This window comes from Eriocheir sinensis, chromosome 38 (assembly GCF_024679095.1).
Source record: "Eriocheir sinensis breed Jianghai 21 chromosome 38, ASM2467909v1, whole genome shotgun sequence".
NCBI lineage: Eukaryota > Metazoa > Arthropoda > Malacostraca > Decapoda > Varunidae > Eriocheir > Eriocheir sinensis.
This window is the reverse complement of record NC_066546.1, coordinates 1,794,842-1,820,404: the sequence shown is the minus strand read 5'-3', so window position 1 is coordinate 1,820,404 and position 25,563 is coordinate 1,794,842. Positions and strand designations below refer to the sequence as shown.

At 42.4% G+C, this 25,563-nt stretch overlaps 1 protein-coding gene across 4 annotated transcripts in view; it reads left to right on the top strand.

Annotated features, from left to right (window-relative positions):
• The first annotated feature begins 5,037 nt into the window (after nt 1-5,037).
• The window catches only part of LOC127008527 (CBY1-interacting BAR domain-containing protein 1-like), a 48,414-nt gene continuing 27,888 nt past the window's right edge, over nt 5,038-25,563 (top strand). The window contains exons 1-5 of one of the 4 annotated variants that reach the window (XM_050880694.1): nt 5,342-5,569; nt 9,518-9,644; nt 12,157-12,258; nt 17,202-17,330; nt 22,913-23,093. In XM_050880694.1, the coding sequence (XP_050736651.1) occupies nt 9,610-9,644; nt 12,157-12,258; nt 17,202-17,330; nt 22,913-23,093 (447 nt within the window). In that variant the 5' untranslated portion in view covers nt 5,342-5,569; nt 9,518-9,609. Of the gene's footprint in view, nt 5,570-5,613; nt 5,842-9,517; nt 9,645-12,156; nt 12,259-17,201; nt 17,331-22,912; nt 23,094-25,563 lie in introns of those variants that run through there. The other 3 variants (XM_050880691.1, XM_050880692.1, XM_050880693.1) reach the window with 3 other exon arrangements.

Below are 25,563 nucleotides of genomic sequence, written 5' to 3'. Positions count from 1 at the left end.
CCCCGTCCCAGCAAAGCTGTCAAAACAAGGCTCACCACGTGGCAACAGCTGCCTTAGCGCATGCTGACACCTCTTTCCTTTGGGCTGTCCTGTAACTCATTCAATATTTTTGGCCACAGGAGAAAAACTGTTGTAATCAAATACTGTATGCACTTATTGCACAAAAGTCAAAGTCTAGTAAAACTTGACAACCCCAAGGCTATGATGTGTTCAATTTCACCCCCCTGAGTTTAAAAGTTGACCCACCAAATGTTGCTAAAAAACATTACCTGTTATGCAAGTACATACGGTACACTTTTATCATGAGTTTATAATAGCTGTTGATGATTAAAAAAAAAAAAAAAAAAAAAAAAAAAAAAAAAACGAGGCAGCTCCCTACTTCATGCTGTCACCGTCGACAGCTTGAGGCAAAGGAAGGGACCCATGGGGCGAGCGTTGTTTTGACAGACTCGCTGGGCAGGACTATAATGGTGCCAGCAAACTGCCCAGTCGCCAGCTGCTGCCTGCCTGATGGAGGGTTGAGTGGCGCGGGCACAAGCTGCCTCAACGTAACTAGCGGCCAGGAAGGCACGGGTGGAATATCGCGTCTTTGCATTAAGGAGTTTCAGTGTCCGTCTCTTCAGGCGCCCGTTACTCAGCACGTGATGGGGCAGGTCGCGGATGGTTGAGGAAAGCACTGAATTCAGATTGACCTGAATAATGTATCTAAATTACCCCCTAAACCATTAGGATGATCTCGAGCCACTGTCGAGTTCCTGGCTACGGACGTACGTTGACCAACTACTGCTACTAGTAATGACTTGTTTTGCAGCTCTGATCCATCTTGCGTGGCCCCACCCACTCTGACACATAACTGGAAATACATACTCCTTGTACACTACTGTTCTGTACATAATTTGCTGATGAAAGCAGTGTGAATATTGTAAACTATATCCATGACGAAACCTCAAGAATGGCCTCGGTTACTAGAGGTGTAAATTGTATGTTTGTTTCGTCGCCTGTTTACATTCTGTGGTGACTCAGTTAGCAGCTTTCTTTGTCTCAGGTACTGAAAATGACCTTGTTTGTGGTAGATTACTCCTTGAGTTTACTTCATTTACTTATTGTATACACAGTACAGTAATTATGTTCAGTATTGATAGGTGACATTATCCACGCATCACCAGTGTTCCCGCACACACTCGTGTAGAAGTTGATCTTATGCAAAAGTCAGCCCCTCCAGTTTATGTATGATTGATTGAGGAACAAATTTAAGTACACCAAGAGTAGCAGTAGTTATAGTAGAGGTAGTAGTAGTGGTAGTGGTGAGAGTTGCCCTCTGAACTCGGCCTTAAAGAATAGTAACAATGTTTTTTTATTTCTACATGAGTCTGTGTGGGACACTGCTCTAACACTGGAGTCCCAAACATGGGTTGTAATTCACAGTGATGTTTTATCAGTTGTTTCATGAGAGTTGTTAAAGTAAATTCTGCAGCAAACATTTTCGTCGCCTGATTCATTTGGTTACTTTTGAATTTCCCTCCAACTTGACGCTTCCCACACTTGTCTCAGACTGGTCACACTTCATCATCACCTTTTTGCCATCAGCTTTGGTCACAGTCATCACCATCTCGCCACCTCTCCTCCATGTTGACAAGATTACCCATGTCTTGTATTCTATATTTTTTGTACCACTATTAATGCACTGATTTATTATATAATATCAAAGGCCAGAGTGTTGTTGATCTTGTTTTTATCATGTTAAATATTGGTATAATATGCCAATAGCTTACATTCTTCAGGACACTTGTACGGAGGACAGACGCCCCACAGCACCGCCCCTCATGTGCTGCACAGCCTCTGTGCAGGATGGGTTGTCTAGTGTGTACAGTCACTGAAAGCTTTGTGCTGCATCTCTTGGAAGTCAGACGAGGAAAGGAGCAGATTTAGCCTTTGCAAAAACCTGGTGTTGTGGGGGACAGCGTCGTCTTCTGTGGCCTGAACAAGTAAGACGTTGGCTTGTCATGTTGCTTCAAGGATATTTTAATAAAGTTAGAAATTCCTCCATGGGAATGCAGCAGTTTTTTGGTCTTACTTTGTCTCACACAACAGCGTACAAAAGAGATGTACTTGTTTATATACAAAGACAGAAAGGCACCCTCGGAGCGTGGAGTGCCTGCCTCACGGAGAAGTCTTAGAGGAGGTGTTGTCCAGTGTGGAGGCAGCCGGCAGTGTGCAGGGGCGGCCCTCCCTGCACGGTGCGCGCTATACCTCGTCCCAGCAAGCGTCAGAGACAGTGTTCGCTCCGTGGCAGCAGCTTCCTCCTCACTGCTGAGGCATGAGCCAATGCACCTTTCCTTCAGACATCATTATAACACATTCCTGACATTTTCGTCCAGTGGGGGGTGAGAAATTCAATCAAATACACTTTATTTTTCATCAACACGTTACAGTTGATTGATGTCTCCCGGGAGAAAATGAGGCAGCGGCCCACTGCAGGCCGTCACTGAGCAGGTGGGAGGCACGAGAGGGAAGCTGCCGCACAGGAGGAACAGTGTTTTGGTGGACTGGCTGGGACGGACTATAGTTCCTGGACATTCTCATTTGTAGAGTATAATCATGCTAAAGTAGAGTATTGGTGAGCTGGTTCTCCATACATTTTTTAAAGACTAGGGTGTCAATTACTGTCGGTATAGAAGTATAGTGTAGACAAAAAAAAGCCAAAAAAAGTACATACTACTACAAGGCTGAACTAACTTGTTGTCTCCTGGTTTCCTTTATTTCCGAGAAGCGGACGGTAGGGCTAAACGTACGCACACACTATGATTTGAAGCGTGGGCCTGCCAGACGTGTTAGCACTGCCCACCCTAGTTATTCTCTCAGAAGGTAAGAACATTTGACTAGCCAGGTGTTTCCTCACGTCCACCACCACCACCACCACCACCGCCACCACCACTACTTTTAAAACATTACGTGAGTTCGCTAGACTGTGGCAAGTTTTTCACAGGACGTTCGTTATTCCATTGTACACGATTCCTTTGACGGCAGAGTGACTTTAAGCATTGTTTACCATCTCCTGTGTTTTTATGTTGTGATAAATGTGCAAAGGATATATTTTTCACGCAACCTTAGATAGCGGTGTGAGCGTACTACTCCAAACGTTTATTTTTGATTGACAGATATCTACTATACTCTCTTTTATTCTTCTACACCTGATGTTTCTTATACCATTAAGTGAACACTTTCATATCATTTCATTTTCCAACTTGAAGCCACTGCACTCCTATGCTCTGATCATATCTTGTGCATTGTGTATACTGTACCATATTTTTAGTGAAATTCTTGCCTTAGAATCATTATTTTCATAAACTGTAAAGTCCTCTTCCTATTGTCTATACACAGAAAGAGACCATTATTGTCACAGTTTTAATTTAAATTATATTAAAATATGAAACAACTTGTACTTTATATTCCCTCCACTGTCCTCCTTCCTGTCTTGCTGTCCCTCAGTTGTGTTTTGTTTGTCTTTCATCTGACTCACAGCCAGGGTGTGCGTGTCAGGCGTGGCCCACGGGGGTGTGCCACTCCCCAGGTGTGGCCCTCAGGGCTGCTGCAGGTGTTGGCCACCCTGCCAGTGTTCATGTCAGGTGTGGCCCTTAGGGCTGCTGCAGGTGTTGGCCACCCTGCCAGTGTTCATGTCAGGTGTGGCCCTCAGGGCTGCTGCAGGTGTGTGCCAGACCTACCAGTGTTAATGTCTGGTTAGGTTAGGCCATGTATTTTCCTTTATGTATGGGTGTGTGGCATCCACTCAAACTGGCCAGGTTGCGTTAGGTTAGGTAAGGTTAAGTGAGCATCACATATGTACCTTTGGGTGGGAATCACTGTGAGAGCAACTTGCAGGAAATGCTGTGGTTAGTTTTGAAGCTACAGCGGAGCGTCTTCACTCAGTGATTACGTGCCAGTAGAGAGATCATGAATATGCGGTTAGGCTCCTTCACTGTGTTTCAGGGACCTACAGGCTAGTGTAACGATGTATACTTTGTGTGTATTAGCGTGTGGAACCAGCGAGCCAGCAAGCGAGGAAGGGAATAGATGCACGGCTTTTTTTATGATTTTTTTTGTTATTTCGAGTTTTTTACAGCAAAGGAAGCAGCTCGATGGCATAAACAAAAAACAAGAAATAAAAAAGCCTGAAGTTATTGGTGCAGTGAGGCTCATCCTGGTGTTTTTACCCCCAGAACAGTCCTTTGAGGCCGTCTGGTCTGACAAGGGCTTGGCATGAGTGTACGCCAGGGATGGAGTGAATACAAGACTTGAATGTTCGAATACGAATATGAATACTTCAAATTCCAATGAATACAAATATGAATTCAAATAAACTGAATGGTATTGATTTGAATACTGATAGGAATACTTCTTGAAAGTATTCATGAATACATTCATGAAAGTATTCGTGAATACTTTTCATTGAAATATACCTTCTTGACATAACTGGGTACAACAGTCCTGAAGTTATGCAACACTAAAAAGAGCCTGTTCTATACATGATGATTACATGTCCGCCCAGGAGGCTGGAGTAGTAGGGAAGGACGGCTGATATTTCTGATAAGAAATATTTTAGTATCTGTCAGATTGATTATTTGCCAAATTCAAATACTTTTCCCTTGTATTTGAATACAAATGAGAGTACTTTGATTTTTATCAATAATTATATGAATACACCCAAATACAATATTTGATGTATTCAAGTACGAATACCGAATACGAATATTCCATCCCTGGTGTGTGTGTGAGAGAGAGAGAGATGAAGGTACAGAGAGAGAGAGAGAGAGGTATGTACAAGGTGAAAAGAGAGAGAGAGAGAGAGAGAGAGAGAGAGAGAGAGAGAGAGAGAGAGAGAGAGAGAGAGAGAGAGAGAGAGAGAGAGAGAGAGAGAGAGAGAGAGAGGGAGATTTACATAGAAAATCAGACCACACAGACCCCATGGTCCAGACTAGGTGGTCTGTCCTTAAACCTAAGTGATTTTACATTAATCAGAAGGCTCCAAAACGTTGCATTTCAACTGAGCTCAGAGAGAGAGAGACTGGAAGGTAGAAGGTGAAAGGAGATAGCTTCAAGAATAATAATAAAAAAGGAATAAAAGGGTCCGCGGCGATGCGAAGATTTGAGACTCGCTAAAAGTTCGCGTGGATGTTTGGGTGTGGTTGTCATGGCAACGCGTCGGAGTGTAGTAAAACTGTGAGTTTTGTTATTATTACCCTATTATACATCATATTTATGCAATCTAAGGGAAGTGAAGAGTTAGTTAGGCCAATAATACAGTAAAAATATCGGCGATTAGAGCTGAATTGCATGAGAGAAGAGGAGAAGGCGTTGAAATGTTACCCCGTTGAGTGGGCTGAGACGCGGCGTGTGTGTTGAGTGTGTGTTATTACTAGCTCTGTTTACTTATTTACTGACTTACTAGAAGATAGATAATATAATGCCGTTGCGAAGCGGTGTGTGTGGATAAGCGAAAGACAGGACCAAGAGGAGGAGGACCTACGAAGCGATACAGCTCAAAAGAAGGGTCACGCATGAGGCCAGCAGGGTGGGTATTTTCAGACGATTCTTCCTCTCATGTCTATTTTCAAATGCCGAAAAGGAGATCAGTCGGGTTCTCATGAGTGTTTTTCATATTCATGTACAAAAGAAGGGTTACACTACCACTTGGGCCCTTAAACTATCCCTGGAAATGCCCCGAACGCCTATGAAAGCCTTGTCAGATATGTGTACTCGGGACGTGAGGAAGGGCACCCGCTGGTCCGATCATGGAGGGAGGAGGCATGGAGAGGTCGTGGGACCCGCCTGCCGTACTGTCAGGTGAAGGGAGAGAGGGGAGGAAGTGTGGGAGAGGGGAGGGAGATGGGGAAGGAGAGAGGGAGAAGGGGAAGGAAGTGGAGGGGGAGGGGAGGAGGTGTATGGAGAGGGGAGGGAGAGGAAGGTCTGTGCTGTCAACAGATTTTAGACTGCGGTACAATAGACTCATTCAAATAACAAATACATACTCACTTGTCACCACAACACACCAACACTAACAATTACACTTGATTCACTTCCCTCCCCTGCACACTCGGCTCCCCCGTCCCCCCAACAGCCAACAAATATGTGTGTTACCATTACCGTTACTGTTGATGAGGTTTCAGGCCCGGTCCGCCGCTGTAGCAGCGCTCCACAGGGCCGCTAACATTATAAGAGTAATATTAGCACCTAAAGTTGTCCTCAATCCTCATATTTGTTAAGTCGTAGGATTTAGTGAATAAGTGAATCTTCAGCGCTCTCTTGAAGATTGCCAGACTGTCACTGTTCTTAACATCCCCGGGTAACTCGTTATAGAGCTGCAGGGCACTCTTCTCAAATGCTCTGAAACCCAGTTCCAGGTTGACCCTGGGCTCATAGAGTCTATACCATTCTGTACTGTGTCTCACTGACATGGTGGTGTCCAAATGAAAATTCTGTAGTATGTTTCTCAAATATCCAGGTTTACCAAGTCGCGTTGCTTGATAAGTCAAGACACATATTTTGTAGACTATTCGTGCCTTAATGGGTAGCCAATGCAAGTCTATAAGTGCAGGTGTTATGCTCTCACAGGGGGGCAGACCCTTTATTAGCCTTGCAGCTCTGTTCATAACAAGTTGTAGTTTCTTCAGCAGATATTTAGGAAGGCCATAATAAAGTGAGTTACAATAATCCAGCTTACTAGTTACATGATTATATATAAGCATCTTCATAGTCTTATCATCCAGGTATTTCTTGACAAATGCAATATTTCTCAGATGGTAGCCTGCCGTTCTCACCACCTGATTGATCTGTTCTTTGAATGACAGAGTGCAGTCAAGTATCACACCTAAATCTTTGACTGACTTTTTTACAGTCATAGTGTCATCTTTTATCCAAAGAGTGGAAATATCTAGCCTCCTGAGATCCTTGTTCTTCCCCACAATCAAGCATTCAGTTTTATCCTCATTCAGCTTCAGTTGCTTAGAATTCATCCATTTCCCAACATCATCCATAATTCTGCTCAGCATATCTTCAGTGTTTTCCACATCACTCAGCGACAAATAGAACTGTGTATCATCAGCATACAGTTTAAAGTCAACTTCATGCCTTCTTAGCAAATGTGAAAGACCGATAGTATAAACACAGAATAAAATTGGACCCAGTACGCTTCCCTGGGGGACTCTTCTTTGCAAAAGTTTATGAGTAGAGAATGATTTACCTATTTGCACACAGTAAGTTCTGTTCTCAAGGTAACTCCTCAGATAATCCAGCACACCACCCTCAATTCCAATATTCTTACAATCCTGAAGCAATAGACTGTGCTCCACCGTGTCAAACGCAGCACTCAAGTCTTACAAAATCAGAACACCACACTTCCCTTCATCCTTGAGTACAAGCAAGTTGTTTACCACCGAACAGAGAATAGTTTCAGTTGAGTAAAGCCTCTTGTAGGCAGATTGATTATCCGGTAAAGCCTGCACCACTAGCTGATTTAAGTTCACATTTTCAAGTATCTTAGATAGAAATGTCAAGTTGGATACTGGTCTAAAGGAACTTAAACACTGTGGGTCCAGTTTGCCTTTAATGATGCACGATGTGTTATGCACCTGTACGGGTGCCCTACGCATTATTAATCCAGATCCAGATCCAGAAATGCAGGTAGTTTTGTCAGCCTTGCCAGCACATTTTGGGAGGAGGCAAGTCGGAGTTCAGCTGCTCCTAGGCTTCTGCCACACCTTTACAATCATGACTCCCAGCGTTTGATTTTGCCAATCGTCTTGACTGCATTACCTTGTGTGTGGCGATGATGGGACGAGGTTATGCCAAGTAATGATGTTATTAAGACGACATCCCGACAGAGCTGGGATTCTGTAGAAAAAATCTACCACCGGTATCGGTAGTCGGTAGCGAGCCGCGTCCAATCGGTATCGGTAGATCGGTAGATTTTTCAGAAATCTACCGATCGGTATAGATTCGGTATCGGTAGATTAAAAAACTCTATAATTATATAATAAAAAAATGTTTTTAAAGGCCCATAACACACTTTTTAAGTTATTTCTCTCTTATTTCGGTTAACTTAAGAATAGAAGTAAATTAGAGTCTTTTAATACCTTTTTTAAGTTCAAAAATACATAACTTATTTAATAAATGAATTTCTCCCTCAAAAAATAAACATCAAACTGAAAAAAAGTTAAATTTAAACAAACTAGACAATACAGCATTATTTATTAACTTTCACAAAATAAATTTCTTCCCAACACAAAAAAAAATTACAACTGAAGCAGTCTTGAGCCTCCTACTCCAGGTCGGTGTCGGTGCTGCTGCCGCGGCGGGTGGACTTAAAAACACTGCCACTTAAAACACTAGGCGATGAGGCTGAGCACGTTGTCGAGAGCGTAGGAGCTAGAGCGTAGGTGTAGGCTACTCGCGTCGGCAGGCCAAACAGAGGGGGCTCCGCCAAAACTTTGGCGGAGCGAGAATCTGCTAGGTCGTGGCTGCCTCTGATTGGCTGAGAACGCCCAGAACGGCCGGTGATTGGCTAAGCGTGATGACGTCAAAGTAATACCTGGAATTTCCTGCTAACTGCTTCCCATAGATGCGCTCGAACGTGTTGAAACTTGTCCGTTTCATTTTGCCGGGGTCGTCTTCTCTTAAGTCTTAACAAAAAAGTCCCGCGCTCGCTTTTTCAATCTACCGATACCGATTGACTGCCAATCATGCGATCGGTAGCGGTATTCGGTAGTTTCTTCAAAATACCGAATGATTGGTATCGGTAGCAGTAATCTACCGCCGGTAGTACCGATCCCAAATGTCAATCGGTAGTCCCAGCTCTGCATCCCGATGTGTGTGGACGGTGATCTGACCAGTGTATGTGTGCAGCAATGGTCTCCTGACATGATGGCCAAGATTGTTGACGATGGTCTTAACTGACACCAACCGGAAGAGAACGGTAATGGAGAGTATAGTTTGATTTTGGCACTTACAAGGACGCTGAGCTGGACTGCAGAACCGTTCACCTCGATCTTGAACCCCGAGCCACAACCCCACAAAACATCAACTCTTTATTAACAGGTAAAAGCTGTCAGGACAAAGAAGACAAGACAAAAGAGGCAAGGCTCACACAGGCAGTCCCATTGTGGTCCTGGATCAGGGCTTGGTTTGTTTCTGGCAGTACTCCTTCATCTATAAACTTGTGTCCCTTCCTCCTTGCTGGCATCCATATAATTTAGCTCATCTGTTAAACTTAGCATTTCCACGGAATCGCTCCAGGCTCTTACGTTTGTCTGGTGCATTGGAACTCAAGGCTGCCAGTCCCTTTTGGCTAGGCATATCTGTTCCAGATTTTTTTTCCCCTGTCAGCCTGTAGCACTTGTAGGCAATTTTTATAGGCTCTGATGGTCAGCCCCAGTCCATTAGTGGTGTAGGCAAGTGTTTATAGTGGTGCCATCTTGCTTAGCTTATGGTGTATCCTGGAACTCATCATTGCTCCACTTTACAGTGTTTTGCTAAAGTCCGGGTTGATAGGTGGTCTTCAGGTCAGCCGGCCATCACTCTGAGCCTGACTGTGCTGGCCCAGGGGAAGACTGGACCATGTTTGCCTCCTCCAACAGCCTCAATAAAGTACAGTGAGTAGTCTTCTTCCTCCTCTTCTTCTGCTTCTTCTTTCTCTTCTTCTTCTTTCTCTTCTTCTTCTTCTTCTTTTTTTTTACAACAAAGGAGATGGCTCAAGGGCAACAAAAAGAGTGCAGAAAAAAAGCCCGCTACTCACTGCTCTCATAACGGACAAAAGTACAGAGTGGCCAAAAGAGAGGTCAATTTCGGGTGGAGAGGTGTCTTGATACACTCTTCTTGAAGAAGGTCGAATAGGCAGGAGGAAATGCAGATGAAGGAAAGCTGTTCCCGAGTTTACCAGTGTAAGGGATGAAAGAGTGAAGATGCTGGTTAACTCCTGCATAAGGGGTTTGAACAGTATAGGGATGAGCTAGAGTAAAAAGTCGAGTGCGGCGGGGCCGTGGGAGAAGAGGAGGCATGCAGTTAGCAAGTTTAGAAGAGCAGTCAGCATGAAAATATCGATAAAAGATAGAGAGGCAACATGGCGGCTGAGTTTAAGAGAAAGAAGACTGTCAGTATGAGGAAGGGAGTTGATGAGATGAAGAGCCATTGACTCAACTTTGACCAAGAGAGCTGTGTGAGTGAATCAGAAATAATAGTAAGGTCTGAGGTTAAGTGTTCTACAGCCTCGAATCCAGCCTGGAATCGTTTAGTTCCTGTTGAGTTGGCCTTCTATCAAAAGAAGTTGAGAAATGCAGAGTAGAGTCATCAGAGTAAGAATGGATAGGACAGTTCGTTTTGGAAAGATCATCAATGAACAGCTGAAAGAGAGTGGGAGATAGGACAGAGCTCTGAGGAACACCACAGTTGATAGGTTTAGGGGAAGAACAGTGACCGTCTGCTACAGCAGTGATAGATCGGTCAGAGAGGAAAGTGGAGATAAAGGTACAGAGAGAAGGATAAAACCCATAGGAGGGTAGTTTGGAAAGGAAAGATTTGTGCCAGACCCTATCAAAGGCTTTTGATATGATTTGTCTTGTCTTGTCTTGTTGTAGCTAGTTTAGGTCTTGTTCACCACGGTCGACTTGGGAGTCCACCACCCCTACACTGTGCTCCACTCCTAATGTGGCTGAGCTGGTCAGGGAGGGAGTTACTCTCTGCCCCCCCTTGGAGTAGTCGTGTGTAGGATAGGGGGATCATCAGGGATCCCCTGCAGAAACAGGTCCAATTTTCTCTTGAAGGTCTCCGTGCTGCAGTTAGTAGTGTCCCTGATGTCCCTGCGCAGGCAGTTGAGAAAGTTTCACCGAAACGGCTAAGAGAGGATGACCAAGAGTTAGTTAAGAGAGCAAGAATTATTATTATTATTATTATTATTATTATTATTATTATTATTATTATTATTATTTTGGCATCTTTTTCTTCCTCTTATGGTTTCTTTTCTTCTTCTTTGTCTGGCTGTCTCTTCTTCCTTTTCTTCTTCATTTTCTTCTTTTTTTCTTTGGCAACTTCTTTGTCTTCTTCTACTGGCTTCTTCTTCTTCTTCTTCTTCTTCTTTCACAGTTAGAGGAGGCAGCTCAAGGACAAAGTGAAGAATAAACAAACAAACAAAAAAAAATCCTGCTAGCTCTCCCCTGCAAATAGTTAATAGAAAGAGTAGCAGAAAGAATGTCAAAACTATTATTATTATTATTATTATTACAGGTAACTCGATTTACGTGAGTATTGTGTCCTTGAAGAGGTCGCGTAAATCTAAAACAATGTAAATCAAACAAGAGGTAGGTTTCCATCGAAAAATAAATATTCACTTCATTCAGTGGAGAGAGAGAGAGAGAGAGAGAGAGAGAGAGAGAGAGAGAGAGAGAGAGAGAGAATATTCATATCACTGAGATATCCAATCAGGCACTCGGTCTCAGCCTCACTCGTGTGAGGAAGAAATGAGGGACACCATGAGCGACTGGCTAGTATTGGTACTGGTACCGAGCAGTCTGGTACCGGTACCGTACCGTATAGCTGGTACCGTTAGTACCGGTACTGGTACCGGTACCTGCCCACCCCTATTGTTGAGTAGCGTGGCAGCGTGGGTACTGTATTGTTGTTCAAGTGGCGCGCGGGAAGAACTGAGCTCAGCTGTGTGCCTGCGGCGCCGTGTGAGTCCAGTTGCGTGAGACATCTGGTGGCCACTCCATAAAATATCGCGTATAAGTGAAAAAACGTGTAAATTAAACATTAATTTGGATTTTGGACCCCACGTTATTTAAAACACGTGTAAAACAAACTCGCGTAAATCGAGAGTTACCTGTATTATTATTATTATTATTATTATTATTATTATTATTATTATTATTATTATTATTATTATTATTATTATTTTCAGTAATTTCAGTATTTTTTCCTTTTTATTTTACTCTCACTCACTCACTAACGCCACTCTTCCGCTCATCTCCACTTCTTTATCAGAGGAGTACTTGGTGGTTGTTTCTGTATTCATTTGTCTTTGCCCTTGAGCTGCTTCTGTAACTGCAAAAAAAAAGAAAAAAGACTGAATGCCACATCCTATTCAATGTCACGTGTGCCTTCCTTCTGCAGCACCGGGCAGATGAAGTTCATGCAGGAGAGAGTGGCGGGTGTGGAGAAGCACTTTGGACACATCTGCAGTGCTCTGGGCGCCTACACGAGGAAGGAGGCAAAGTGAGTAGGGCTGAATGAGTGATGTTGGCTGTGATGAGGCTTATGGGGTGGTGCTGAAGGGGAGGAGGAAGCAGAAGGAGGAAAAGATAGGAATGAGGGAAAGAGGGGAGGCAGGAGCAGGAGAAGACATAGCGAAGAGGATGGGGAGTAGATGGGAAAGGAGAAAGGGAAGAAAGAGTAAACAAGGAAGGGGAAAAGAGGAAAAAGGAGAGAGAATAGTCCTGTTGCAGTGCTTGACAGTCCTTTTCACTTCCAATCCTCCTCAGTAACTTGGCATCATCACCAAACAAACTCATATAACTGTTCACTCCCTCCATCATGTCATTGATATAAACTGCAAACATGACCAGAGCCAGCACTGACCCCTGTGGGACTCCACTGGTCATTTTCCTCCCAAGAACCTCACATCCCTGATCACCGTCCCCATTTCTCTGTTTTCTAAAAAATCCTTCATCCACCTCAAATGGAAGGGAGAGCTTGTGGTATGGGCTTTAGAGTATGAGTATGAGAGGAAGGTTAGGGGAGCAGTAAAGGGAGTGAAGGGGGAACCTGAATGAGGACAGAGGAGGTGATGAAGTGCTTGAAATGTCTGAGGGTGTGAGACAGTTAAGACAGTATAAGAGTGTGTTGAGAGTATGAGAGAGTTAAGACAGTATAAGGGTGTGTTGAGAGTATGAGAGAGTTAAGACAGTATAAGAGTGTGTTGAGAGTATGAGAGAGTTAAGACAGTATAAGAGTGTGTTGAGAGTATGAGAGAGTTAAGACAGTATAAGGGTGTGTTGAGAGTATGAGAGAGTTAAGACAGTATAAGAGTGTGTTGAGAGTATGAGAGAGTTAAGACAGTATAAGGGTGTGTTGAGAGTATGAGAGAGAGTTAAGACAGTATAAGGGTGTGTTGAGAGTATGAGAGAGTTAAGACAGTATAAGAGTGTGTTGAGAGTATGAGAGAGTTAAGACAGTATAAGAGTGTGTTGAGAGTATGAGAGAGTTAAGACAGTATAAGAGTGTGTTGAGAGTATGAGAGAGTTAAGACAGTATAAGAGTGTGTTGAGAGTTAAGACAGTATAAGAGTGTGTTGAGAGTATGAGAGAGTTAAGACAGTATAAGAGTGTGTTGAGAGTATGAGAGAGTTAAGACAGTATAAGAGTGTGTTGAGAGTATGAGAGAGTTAAGACAGTATAAGAGTGTGTTGAGAGTATGAGATAGTTAAGACACTATAAGAGGGTGTTGAGAGTATGAGAGAGTTAAGACAGTATAAGGGTGTGTTGAGAGTATGAGAGAGTTAAGACAGTATAAGAGTGTGTTGAGAGTGAGAGTATGAGAGAGTTAAGACAGTATAAGAGTGTGTTGAGAGTATGAGAGAGTTAAGACAGCATAAGAGTGTGTTGAGAGTATGAGAGAGTTAAGACAGTATAAGAGTGTGTTGAGAGTATGAGATAGTTAAGACAGCATAAGAGTGTGTTGAGAGTATGAGAGAGTTAAGACAGTATAAGAGTGTGTTGAGAGTATGAGATAGTTAAGACAGTATAAGAGTGTGTTGAGAGTATGAGAGAGTTAAGACAGTATAAGAGTGTGTTGAGAGTATGAGAGAGTTAAGACAGTATAAGAGTGTGTTGAGAGTATGAGAGAGTTAAGACAGTATAAGAGTGTGTTGAGAGTATGAGAGAGTTAAGACAGTATAAGAGTGTGTTGAGAGTATGAGAGAGTTAAGACAGTATAAGAGTGTGTTGAGAGTATGAGAGAGTTAAGCCAGTATAAGAGTGTGTTGAGAGTATGAGAGAGTTAAGACAGTATAAGAGTGTGTTGAGAGTATGAGAGAGTTAAGACAGTATAAGAGTGTGTTGAGAGTATGAGAGAGTTAAGACAGTATAAGAGTGTGTTGAGAGTATGAGAGAGTTAAGACAGTATAAGAGTGTGTTGAGAGTATGAGAGAGTTAAGACAGTATAAGAGTGTGTTGAGAGTATGAGAGAGTTAAGACAGTATAAGAGTGTGTTGAGAGTATGAGAGAGTTAAGACAGTATAAGAGTGTGTTGAGAGTATGAGAGAGTTAAGACAGTATAAGAGTGTGTTGAGAGTATGAGAGAGTTAAGACAGTATAAGAGTGTGTTGAGAGTATGAGAGAGTTAAGACAGTATAAGAGTGTGTTGAGAGTACGGTATGAGAGAGTTAAGACAATATAAGAGTGTGTTGAGAGTGAGAGTATGAGAGAGTTAAGACAGTATAAGAGTGTGTTGAGAGTATGAGAGAGTTAAGACAGTATAAGAGTGTGTTGAGAGTATGAGAGAGTTAAGACAGTATAAGAGTGTGTTGAGAGTATGAGAGAGTTAAGACAGTATAAGAGTGTGTTGAGAGTATGAGAGAGTTAAGACAGTATAAGAGTGTGTTGAGAGTATGAGAGAGTTAAGACAGTATAAGAGTGTGTTGAGAGTATGAGAGAGTTAAGACAGTATAAGAGTGTGTTGAGAGTATGAGAGAGTTAAGACAGTATAAGAGTGTGTTGAGAGTATGAGAGAGTTAAGACAGTATAAGAGTGTGTTGAGAGTGAGAGTATGAGAGAGTTAAGACAGTATAAGAGTGTGTTGAGAGTATGAGAGAGTTGAGACAGTATAAGAGTGTGTTGAGAGTATGAGAGAGTTAAGACAGTATAAGAGTGTTGAGAGTATGAGAGAGTTAAGACAGTATAAGAGTGTGTTGAGAGTATGAGAGAGTTAAGACAGTATAAGAGTGTGTTGAGAGTATGAGAGAGTTAAGACAGTATAAGAGTGTGTTGAGAGTATGAGAGAGTTAAGACAGTATAAGAGTGTGTTGAGAGTATGAGAGAGTTAAGACAGTATAAGAGTGTGTTGAGAGTATGAGAGAGTTAAGACAGTATAAGAGTGTGTTGAGAGTATGAGAGAGTTGAGACAGTATAAGAGTGTGTTGAGAGTATGAGAGAGTTAAGACAGTATAAGAGTGTTGAGAGTATGAGAGAGTTAAGACAGTATAAGAGTGTGGAGAGAGTATGAGAGTTAAGACAGTATAAGAGTGTTGAGAGTATGAGAGAGTTAAGACAGTATAAGAGTGTGTTGAGAGTATGAGAGAGTTAAGACAGTATAAGAGTGTGTTGAGAGTATGAGAGAGTTAAGACAGTATAAGAGTGTTGAGAGTATGAGAGAGTTGAGACAGTATAAGAGTGTGTTGAGAGTATGAGAGAGTTAAGACAGTATAAGAGTGTGTTGAGAGTATGAGAGAGTTAAGACAGTATAAGAGTGTGTTGAGAGTATGAGAGAGTTAAGACAGTATAAGAGTGTTGAGAGTATGAGAGAGTTAAGACAGTATAAGAGTGTGTTGAGAGTATGAGAGAGTTAAGACAGTATAAGAGTGTGTTGAGAGTATGAGAGAGTTAAGACAGTATAAGTGTGTGTTGAGAGTATGAGAGAGTTAAGACAGTATAAGAGTGTGTTGAGAGTATGAGAGAGTTAAGACAGTATAAGAGTGTGTTGAGAGTATGAGAGAGTTAAGACAGTATAAGAGTGTGTTGAGAGTATGAGAGAGTTAAGACAGTATAAGGGTGTGTTGAGAGTATGAGAGAGTTAAGACAGTATAAGAGTGTGTTGAGAGTATGAGAGAGTTGAGACAGTATAAGAGTGTGTTGAGAGTATGAGAGAGTTAAGACAGTATAAGAGTGTGTTGAGAGTATGAGAGAGTGAGAGGAAGGTTAAAGAAGCAGTAAGGGAGTGAAGGGGGAAGTGACAGAGGACAGGGGAGGATATGAAGTGCTTGAGATGCTTGAGAGTATAAGAAAGTATAAGGGTGTGTTGAGAGTATGAGTATGAGAGGAAGGTTAACCCCTTCCCGGCGGCAGGGCAAATGTCTGTACTACCAAAAAAAAAATCGTCTCTGTATAGACGCTGTCGACTTTCATCCATACATCTATATGTAGATTCCCCGCAAGTGGGCATTCCAGATTGACGTCTATATATAGACTCTGCCAGAAAACTGAACAAACATTTGAATCTCTATATAGATGTTATTTAAGTTTGATTGGTTATATGTATATTGATATATATATGAAGGTTTAGATTCTGTGTCAGTGATTACACTGTCAGTGTAATCACTGACAGCAGATGAGTCAGAATCATCAAAACCATCCAAAAAATCAGCATCTATATCCCCAGCTACCAAAGAAGTCATTTCTTCTGTCTTAAGAGGTCTCTTTCTCCTTGACATGACAGACTAATAATAAAAGAAAATAGAAAAAAATGCAAAAATTCCCAGTGTTAGCTGATGTGCATAGCACAAGCGGTGACTGTCCTTGAGAGGCAGTGTCGGTAAGTGTCAGGGGGTTTGAGATGCCAAATAATGATTTATTTTGTTAATTTTGTTAGTAGCAAGGAATCGTCTATATATAGACCATGCTACAATCTAGTGTGGGCAAATGAGAGCAAACGTCCATATATAGACACGCCGACAAAAAGTCCCAATTTCGAAATGTCTATAGTATAAGAAAGTGTAAGTTAGTATAAGGGAGTGTAAGGGAGTATAAGAGAGTATAAGCATGTGTTGAGAGGATGAGAGGGTGAGAGGAAGGTTAGGGGAGCAGCAAGGGAGTGAGGGGGAGCCTGAATGAGGACAGGGGAGGTGATGAAGTGTTTGAGATGTCTGAGGGTGTGTGAGTGTGTAAGGAGAGAGGGGAAGGTTAGGGCAGCATTAAAGGAGTGAGGGGGAGCCTGAATGAAGACAGGGGAGGTGATGAAGTGTTTGAGATGTCTGAGGGTGTGTGAGCGTGTAAGAGAGAGAGGGGAAGGTTAGGGCAGCATTAAGGGAGTGAGGGGGAGCCTGAATGAGGACAGGGGAGGTGATGAAGTGTTTGAGATGTCTGAGGGTGTGACAGAGAGAGGGGAAGGTTAGGGAAGCAGTAAAGGGCTCCAGCCAGTGTAAAATGAGCCCTTCCTCCCCACAGGCTGCGGGACAAGGGAGATGAGGTGTCCCGGGCGCTGCAGGACTATGGCGAGGAGGAGAGCCTCAATAAAAGCCTCCGGGCGGCGCTCTGTGAGACGGCCGACACACTCGCTGCTGTCCAGGACTACAGGTGATGGAGCGCTGGCTCGGGGGGCGCAGCTTGCTGGGGGGGTTATTATTTTTCTCTTTTTCCCTTCTTTTCATTATCATTATAATCATTGTTGTTTTTGTTACTATTATATTATTATTAGTATTATTATAATTATTATTATTAATAGTAGTATTACTAACATTAAAATGATAATAATAATAATAATAATAATAATAATAATAATAATAATAATAATAATAATAATAATAATCATATAGTAGAACCTTGTTTATCCGGCACGAACTGGGGGAATCTTGTGCCGGATAAACTGTTTTGCCATTGTTTTGAGACTTACTCCTATAGATTTGCCAAAACTTTTTATTTTTATTTTACATCCAGGCATGTAGTGCCGGCAGGCTTTCTTGGTTGGGCCTGATGATCGGCCCAAGCCCGTCATGGCGCAGGCAAGTGTTTACAGTGGCTCCATCTATTCTTGGCTGGTAGCGGTGGATTGGAACCCACATCATCCAGGACGCGGGTGAAACGTGGGACCAGCACGCTAACCACTCCTCCACCACCTCCCCAATAGAACAGAACTCCTATAGAATTGGTAATAAAGTAAATACATGCTATCCTACCAAATAACAGGCCCAGTGATCCAGTAATAACGGTGAGGGGCAGGTCTAGATACGGCAGCACAACACACTGGTCTGTGGCGTGGTGAGGAACACTTGCTCTTATTTACAAACAAGAAAACACTTGTGCCGATGATAAACGTAACCTTTATAAATATAAACACTACCTTACAGTGCCCATATTTCTTGACTAGATCATCATTTAACATTTATAAAGTACTGTTGCTACATATTCAGTTGCTGAAGTGTTCATCTTTAAGTGAAACTTAAGGTCGGGTACAGTCATGCGACAAAGATACGCATACCAAGGTGGGGAAATATTGAGTCCACAACAGAACCTTATCGCGTCGCGAATTTTCATGCGTCCCACCTCGCTGAATGGGGGTCAGTCCGTGCTTGGAGGCTGTACTGTCTCCCCTGTTTTCTGAGCTATTTCTATCCACGCAAAATTGCGAAGCATTTTTTAAAATGGTTTGAGTGTTTTGCATCCCATAATAAGGTCCTCTCCTCGTAACAGCTTATAAACTGAAGGACACTATCACTCCTGTCGGGAATGGCGGTAAGGCACAGTTCATACGAATAGTTCTCATGCAGTGGATCACTAGATTTACTGACTACTGAGCTGTCAGCAAGTTGAGCAGACTCGGTGCAGCCAGCTGATATGCGTCTAACACACGTCCCGTCCTCACACTGCGTAACTTCACCCTGTAACATCCATTGATGCAATGCACAAAAAATGACAATTGGCGGGAGACGGGAGTGAACCGCAATGCGTCACATGTATGTGTGCGTGGGTGTTACGCAGTGTTGTTACGAGGTCCCATCCACACTGGCGTTTTTGTTACATGATGGAGTTATGTTAAGATGTTCTGTTTGCATGTGTATACCTGGCCTAAGATGAAGTGGATTCTGGGGGGGTGGGGGCCGAGTGGTTAGTGTGCAGGCGTGGCAAGCCCGAGGACCTAGCGTGGACTAGGTTCGAGTCCCCACTGATACACGCTGATGTTTCAAGTCAACGCTGAGTGGCAGAAGATCACCCACATGCTGTCCGGATCTTCAATCAACCCTAACTTCAGTGACTTCAGTCAAGAGGAGCACGGGGGGGCAGCATGGGCCAAGCAAGAGTCATACATCACAGCAGCCACTATAAATAAATTTAGCCTGTGCCACTAATGGGCTGGGGCTGTCCATGAGGCCCCTCAAGAAAAATGTAAATGTGGGCCCCAGATTCGTGCTGTTGTTTTGAGGGTGCTGTTTTTTTAATGTTGGATAAATGCGGTTCTACTGTTACGATAATAATTGAGTAAAGTCCTATAATCAGGCATCCAATGCTTCGTAAATTACGAAAATTAGGGTAAAAAATTGAAAAATACTTAAAAAACAGACAAAATTGGTGCACTGAACTATTGTTACCATTTATTGGTGTACTTTTAAGGTGGCTCGTGTGTTACTGATTGTTTGTTAAGCATTTGTTTAAGGCGCGAACTGTTACCTTACTTGTTACAGGGCTGGTGTTACTGTAGCCTGCTTCACAAGTTGATTGCAGTTAGTGTTGATAACAAAATAGCCTTTTAATTAAAGTGATGATAGATTTGTATGAGCCGAGCGGAGGCCTTTTAGTTCACTTTAAGTTCACTTTAAGTTCACTTAACTTAGTTCTCTCTCTCTCACTTGACATTAAAAGGTGTGTGGTTTTTAGTATAAAAATGGTATTGACAATTTTACACAATAGTTACAAAGTTTATGTGAGCCATCGCATGAAATGAAAAGCAAACCACACCCAGCGCGGAACGGCGGAGCTCGTGCCTGCTACCCGTCTTCTTGTCTGCCCTCTTGACGCTGCTTGCTTGTTTTATTTGCGTTGCTGGTTTGCTGGAAGGGTGTGACTTGCCGGAACTTACAACGTTCTGGTTCTGATCCTTGCTGATTTAGCGGCAACCCAGCTTCTGTTCTCACGACCATAAGCACCTACGTGTCCACTAACATCCTATGGTGACACTGAGCTTGTGTTTTGACACATACATTCATACATTCATATGTACATGATAATATATACATTACACTATCCATTTGTGCAGCACGGTGACACTCCTGAGTCACCCAGTCCACGGTGTGTTCACCTGGCTGGCTGTTCATCACACTGTTGTCTCTTGGATTCGCTTGGTTTTATGTGTATTCTTCCATCACACAGGTCTCCCTCAGTTTATGATGTATCAATTTATGATATTTCACATGTGGGATTCACCCATTATATTACTACTAATTTTTCAGTTTACGATTGCTGTGACTCACACATATGATCATCTGACCTGCCCTGTTAGTGTTATTGTCCACCTTTGGTGTATTATACCATTGAAAAATTATAGGTGTGGTCATTGTGTATAGTCAGTGATGGCTTAAGTGTCCCACAACTGTGAGCATAAACAAATAATTGTTTCACTATGATTTTCAATTGTAGTATTATAAATATCACAAATGCTTTTACGAAAAATGTACTTGAAAAACGGCTATATTTTGTGTTCTCCTGGGTCAGCCCTCAGATTATTTTGCATCCTTCAGGGGTTAAGGGATGAGAGCAGAGTTTGTTGTGCAAGGAGGAAATCATCTTTGTTGCCCTACGTTGCACACCTAATTTAGCAATGTCCTTTACGTGGTGGGGAGACAAAACTGTACTGCATGTTCTAAATGGGGTCTGCCTAAGCTATTGTACAGTGGAAGTATCACATCTTTATTCTTGAATGAGAAGTTTCTTTTAATGAAGCCCAGCATTCTGTTCACTCTGTTCTCTGTGTCAATGCATTGCTGTGAGAGTTTGAAGTTTGACATGATTTTGACACCCAGGTCCTTGGCACACTGAACGCTTCTTAGTTTAACGCCACCCATATCAAAATCAAACCTCTTATTTTTTGTACCAATTTGGAGAACCTGACATGTATCTACATTAAAGGGCATCTCCCATCTACCAGACCAAGCTGAAATTTTATGCAAATCTTCTTGGAGGCTTTATCTTCGTCACTGAGGACCGAATTACTAATCTTTGTGTCGTCAGCAAATTTTCTAATGAGGTTACCGAGTCCATTGTCAACCAATTGAACAACAGGCAGCAAAGAGTGGTGATAGATGGGTTTAACTCAGAGTGAGCGCCTGTCACTAGCGGTGCCCCTCAGGGCTCGGTGCTGTTTATACTTTACATCAATGACATTGATGTTGGACTCAGTAATCTCATTAGAAGAGAGAGAAAAGAGAGAGAAAAGAGAGAGAGAGAGAGAGATATATATATATATATATATATATATATATATATATATATATATATATATATATATCTATATATATAGCTAGCTACCTATGGTGGGCATGGTTCTGCTAATCCGCTAACTACCTAAATCCATATACATATAAGGAAAGTTAGTGGTTAGCATTAGCTTCCACTAATTTCTTTATAAGTTCAGCGCTTTAGCATAAACAAAGCTAACTTTTTAGTTAGTGGATTACCGCTTAGTGAAGCTAACTTTTCGGTTAGCTGTGCCCACCACTGAATGCTACACACCAGCTGGGTTTGGGTTTGCTAAGTCACTTAATTACATGTATATGGCACACAGGCACGTAACAAGGGCACAGAAGCAAGCACACAGACTCAAGCTCCTGGGACGCTTTTCCCAGTAACTCCCCTTCCCTGCCTCACAGAGTCATGAGGCGCCCCCACTCCTTGCTTCCTCCGGCACCATTCCTGTCTGTCAGCACACCCAGCCCAAATATTCATTGCCACATTCAAATTGTAGACAGACACATTTGTAACATGATAATCACACAAATACACATTGTACATGCAAACCCATTGTAATACAGACATAATACAGGCATGTTTGTTAAGGTGTAAACAAACAAAGTATGAGGCACACCATGCATGGCTGTCAAGTAAGTTAGTGTCAGGTGAATAAGTTATCAAGTTATTCTCAACTTTGTTTTTGGCACACACAAATTTAAACTATCATTAAATTTCAAAATATTTTAACTATTCCTTGTGTGTGTTTACATGACTGAAAAATGTAATCAGCTAATGAGCAGCCACATTCCTCTTGCACTGTGCCAGGGAGGGCTCAGGGGGGGCCCATTCTCTTGCCAGACACACACACACGTCAAAGGCCTTCCTCATGTTATTATGTTTATTCTACATTTTCATTGCTTGTTTCTTGTTTTTTGTGTGTGGCTGACTGGCCTTACTGCCGCTCGGAGTGTTTTCTTTTATTTTGACCCTAATTTGATTTGTGCTATATGGAGGGTAACTGTTATATGGAAAATGTGTCCTAAATTTAGGTCTCACATTGTAAGCAAATCCTTGCAAAGAAACACACGGAGTAGATGGTCTGCTGTATAGTTCATTCACTTCAGCTGGGTCTTGATCTCCTAATTGAATAAGTAAGGACACTGTTGACTGACTGTTGGCAGGCAAGGTGTCTGATGTCTCCGTCTCCCAATTCAATCACGTAGGTTCAGAAAAAATTCATATTTCAAAATGTTCAAGGCCATGCAAACTGTCAGGTGCTACTGGAGAGAGGGAAGGAAGGGAGACTCTTCTTCCCTCACACCAAGGAGTGGGAAAGAATGTGTGTATTGCTGCCAGACACGATTCATGCCTCTTGGATTTTTATAGTGGTATGGGAGGCAAATATAAAAGTGCACGGCAAACCTTGATGCATGGATTCTGATGCAAAGATTATCCGCGCAAACTTTAGTAGTAGTAGCAATTGAAGCAGTAAAAGTTTTACTTTTTTCATTGTTCAGGAAGCAAGTTACAGGCAAAACAAATTAGAAAAAAATTCCTGTAACAAGCTGCTGAGGTTGCTGAAAACATAATCAGATTTGGTTTGAGAAATGTTAATATTCTACCACATTATCGTACGTAGTTGTTGTAGTAGAAGTAGTAGATGTGGTGGTGGTGGTGATGTTTGGTGTTCATGTGAGCTGTCTTCCCCGCCCCATCAGGGACGTCAAGGTGGAGCGGCTGGAGGCGAGGGTGGTTGGGGAGGTGGCCATGTACGGGGGTGTCTGCAGGACTGCCCGGGACGAACTCAAGCGCGGCTTTGACACTCGCCAGCGGGAGATTGCTCACCGCCGCAGCCTTGAGAAAGTCAAGACGCGCCACCCACAGAACAGGCAGCAGATTGCATGTATTCTTTGCCTTTTGTCTGGTTGGGAGAGCTGTGTGTGCTGAGAGTGTTGAGTCCAGTGCTGAACATTACCAAACACACTTGTGTAGAAATCTGACTCTTGTAAAGTTGATCCCTCTCAGAGCTGTGATAGGCTTAGATAAGAAAATGAATTTCAGCCATTGCTATTAGTCCCTAGGCAAGTAGTAGAAGTAGTTTTCTGGATGTCCACTAGTTGGTGCACACAGCAGCAGCTTTGTTTGTTGTGTCTGATTGTGGGAGTTGGGGCAGTGTTCTTTGACTCAACATTCATCCATTGTTGGTATCACTTCAAGTTACTTCTGTGACCAGCAGCAGCTTTTAAACACAAGTGTTAAAAGAATGAATGAAAGTGTTGGCTGCAAATTACTTCCCAACAGGAATCAAGGCTGGATGCTGGAAAATGCTCAACCTCAGACCTTGGTATCATTTCTGATTGGGGTAGGAGGAACCTGGTGTCCTTCAATGCTTCAAAAACCCAATTTCTCCACCTATCAACTCGACACAATCTTCGAAACACCTATCCCCTATTCTTCAACAACACTCAGCTGACCCCCTCAACTCAGAATCTCTCCTCCCTTGTTAGATTAGCTTCCTTGAGATTAGGTGTTTTGTATTGTCTCCACCAGTTCTTTTCTTCCTCCCAGATGTTGTCCATATACATGGCCTTGCCTGCCCTCGTATGGAGTACATATCTCGTGTGGGGGGCTCCACACACAGACCTTTTGGACAAAGTTAAAGGCTCTTTGTCTCATCAACTCCCCTCCTCTTAATGAGTCTTCCATCTATTAAATTCCACCACAATGTTGCCTCTTTTTGTCTTCTATCAATATTTTCACATGGACTGCTCCTCTGAACTTGCTAACTGCATGCCTCCCCCCTCCTACAGCCCCTCTGCACACAACTTTCTACTCTTGTTCATCCCTATGCTATCCAAATTCCTTATGCAAGAGTTTACCAGCATCATCTTCATTCTTTCATCCCTTTCGCTAGTAAACTCTGGAACAGCCTTCCTTCATCTGTATTTCCTCCTGCCTACGGAGACGAATTCTTCCAAGAGGGGAGTATCAAGACGCCTGTAAAAATGACTCTGGCTTCTGTACTCTTCAGCTCAAAACTGTTGTGGGAGCAGTGCCATTGTGGGCTTTTTTGATTTGTTTATTTTTGCCTTTGAGCTTCCTCCTTTTCTGTAACAAAAAGCTTTACGAGATTTAAAAGCCTGAAAATGTTTACTGTTGGTACTAGACCAGTGTTTCTTAAACTTTTTTGTGCAGCGGACCCCTTTTATTAAAATTACTCATGTAGCGGACCCTTTATTATTATAATTTTCCTCTTGAGTTTGAAAGTGTTTGCAGGTCATAATATACTGAAATTACAACTGAATTATTTATTACTGGCTTATCTTCAAAATAATTTTTTAGTTAAATACACGAGGTCTAGTATTCGAAATTCTATTCTCAAAAAGGTAGGTAATAACGTTTAACAAATGGCATATAAAAAATCAGTATGTTGTCATAAGCATCCAGATGATTTTCTTACCTACAAAGAGGAGCACAAGCAACTGCCGTGTGTTCCTCACAGCAGCCTAACGTCAACTGATATGTGGCGGGCGGCCGGGCATCAGTCAGTACAATGTTGCCAAATCATAAACACCACTGCCTTCTATAAAGTTGTTTTTTTGTGTGTGTCTTTTTCGGAATTTCGTTGAGGATTTCACCCCAAGGGAGGAAGGCGGCATTACTTAAATTACTTCCATCCCAATGTGACTTAGCCACTGTAAAAAGCCATCAGGATTTGGTGCTACAAAAATAGGAATTTATGACGTTTTGGCCGAAAATTTGACTGAAATCGATATTAAAAATTATCCTGCGGACCCCTTGGAACATTCCACGGACCCCTGGGGGTCCGCAGACCACACTTTAAGAATATATATATGTTTAATTGAATATTCATTTGGACAGTTCAGATTTCTAGATTTTCTGGACAACCTTTTCATCTTATAAGCCTGCAAAATTGAGGGCTTATAGTCAAATATTTGATGATGGGTTCTTACCCACAAAAGGCTGAAGGGCCAATGAGATGGAGATGAACACCAAGGCCATGTGCTGCTAAATCACATGCCTCCAAGTTTATTTTACCTGGGTGCCTTTCTGTGTGAAACTCTGATGATTCTACACAAAAGTTAAATAATGGCATATTTTGTGGTTATCATCAAACATATTAATGAACTGATGTGTTGTGAAACTTTGTGCACTGCTGTAATATTCATGAATCTGATAATCACCCAAACAGTATGCTGTTCAACTTCCTAGTGCAAGAGTTGGCTAGTATTCTCATTCTTTCATCCCTTTCACTGGTAGTGTTGACAAAGCCTTCCATGGTCTGTATTTCCTCTTTCCTCACTTAAACTCCTTCAAGAGGGGAGTATCAAGACATTAATCTCAACTC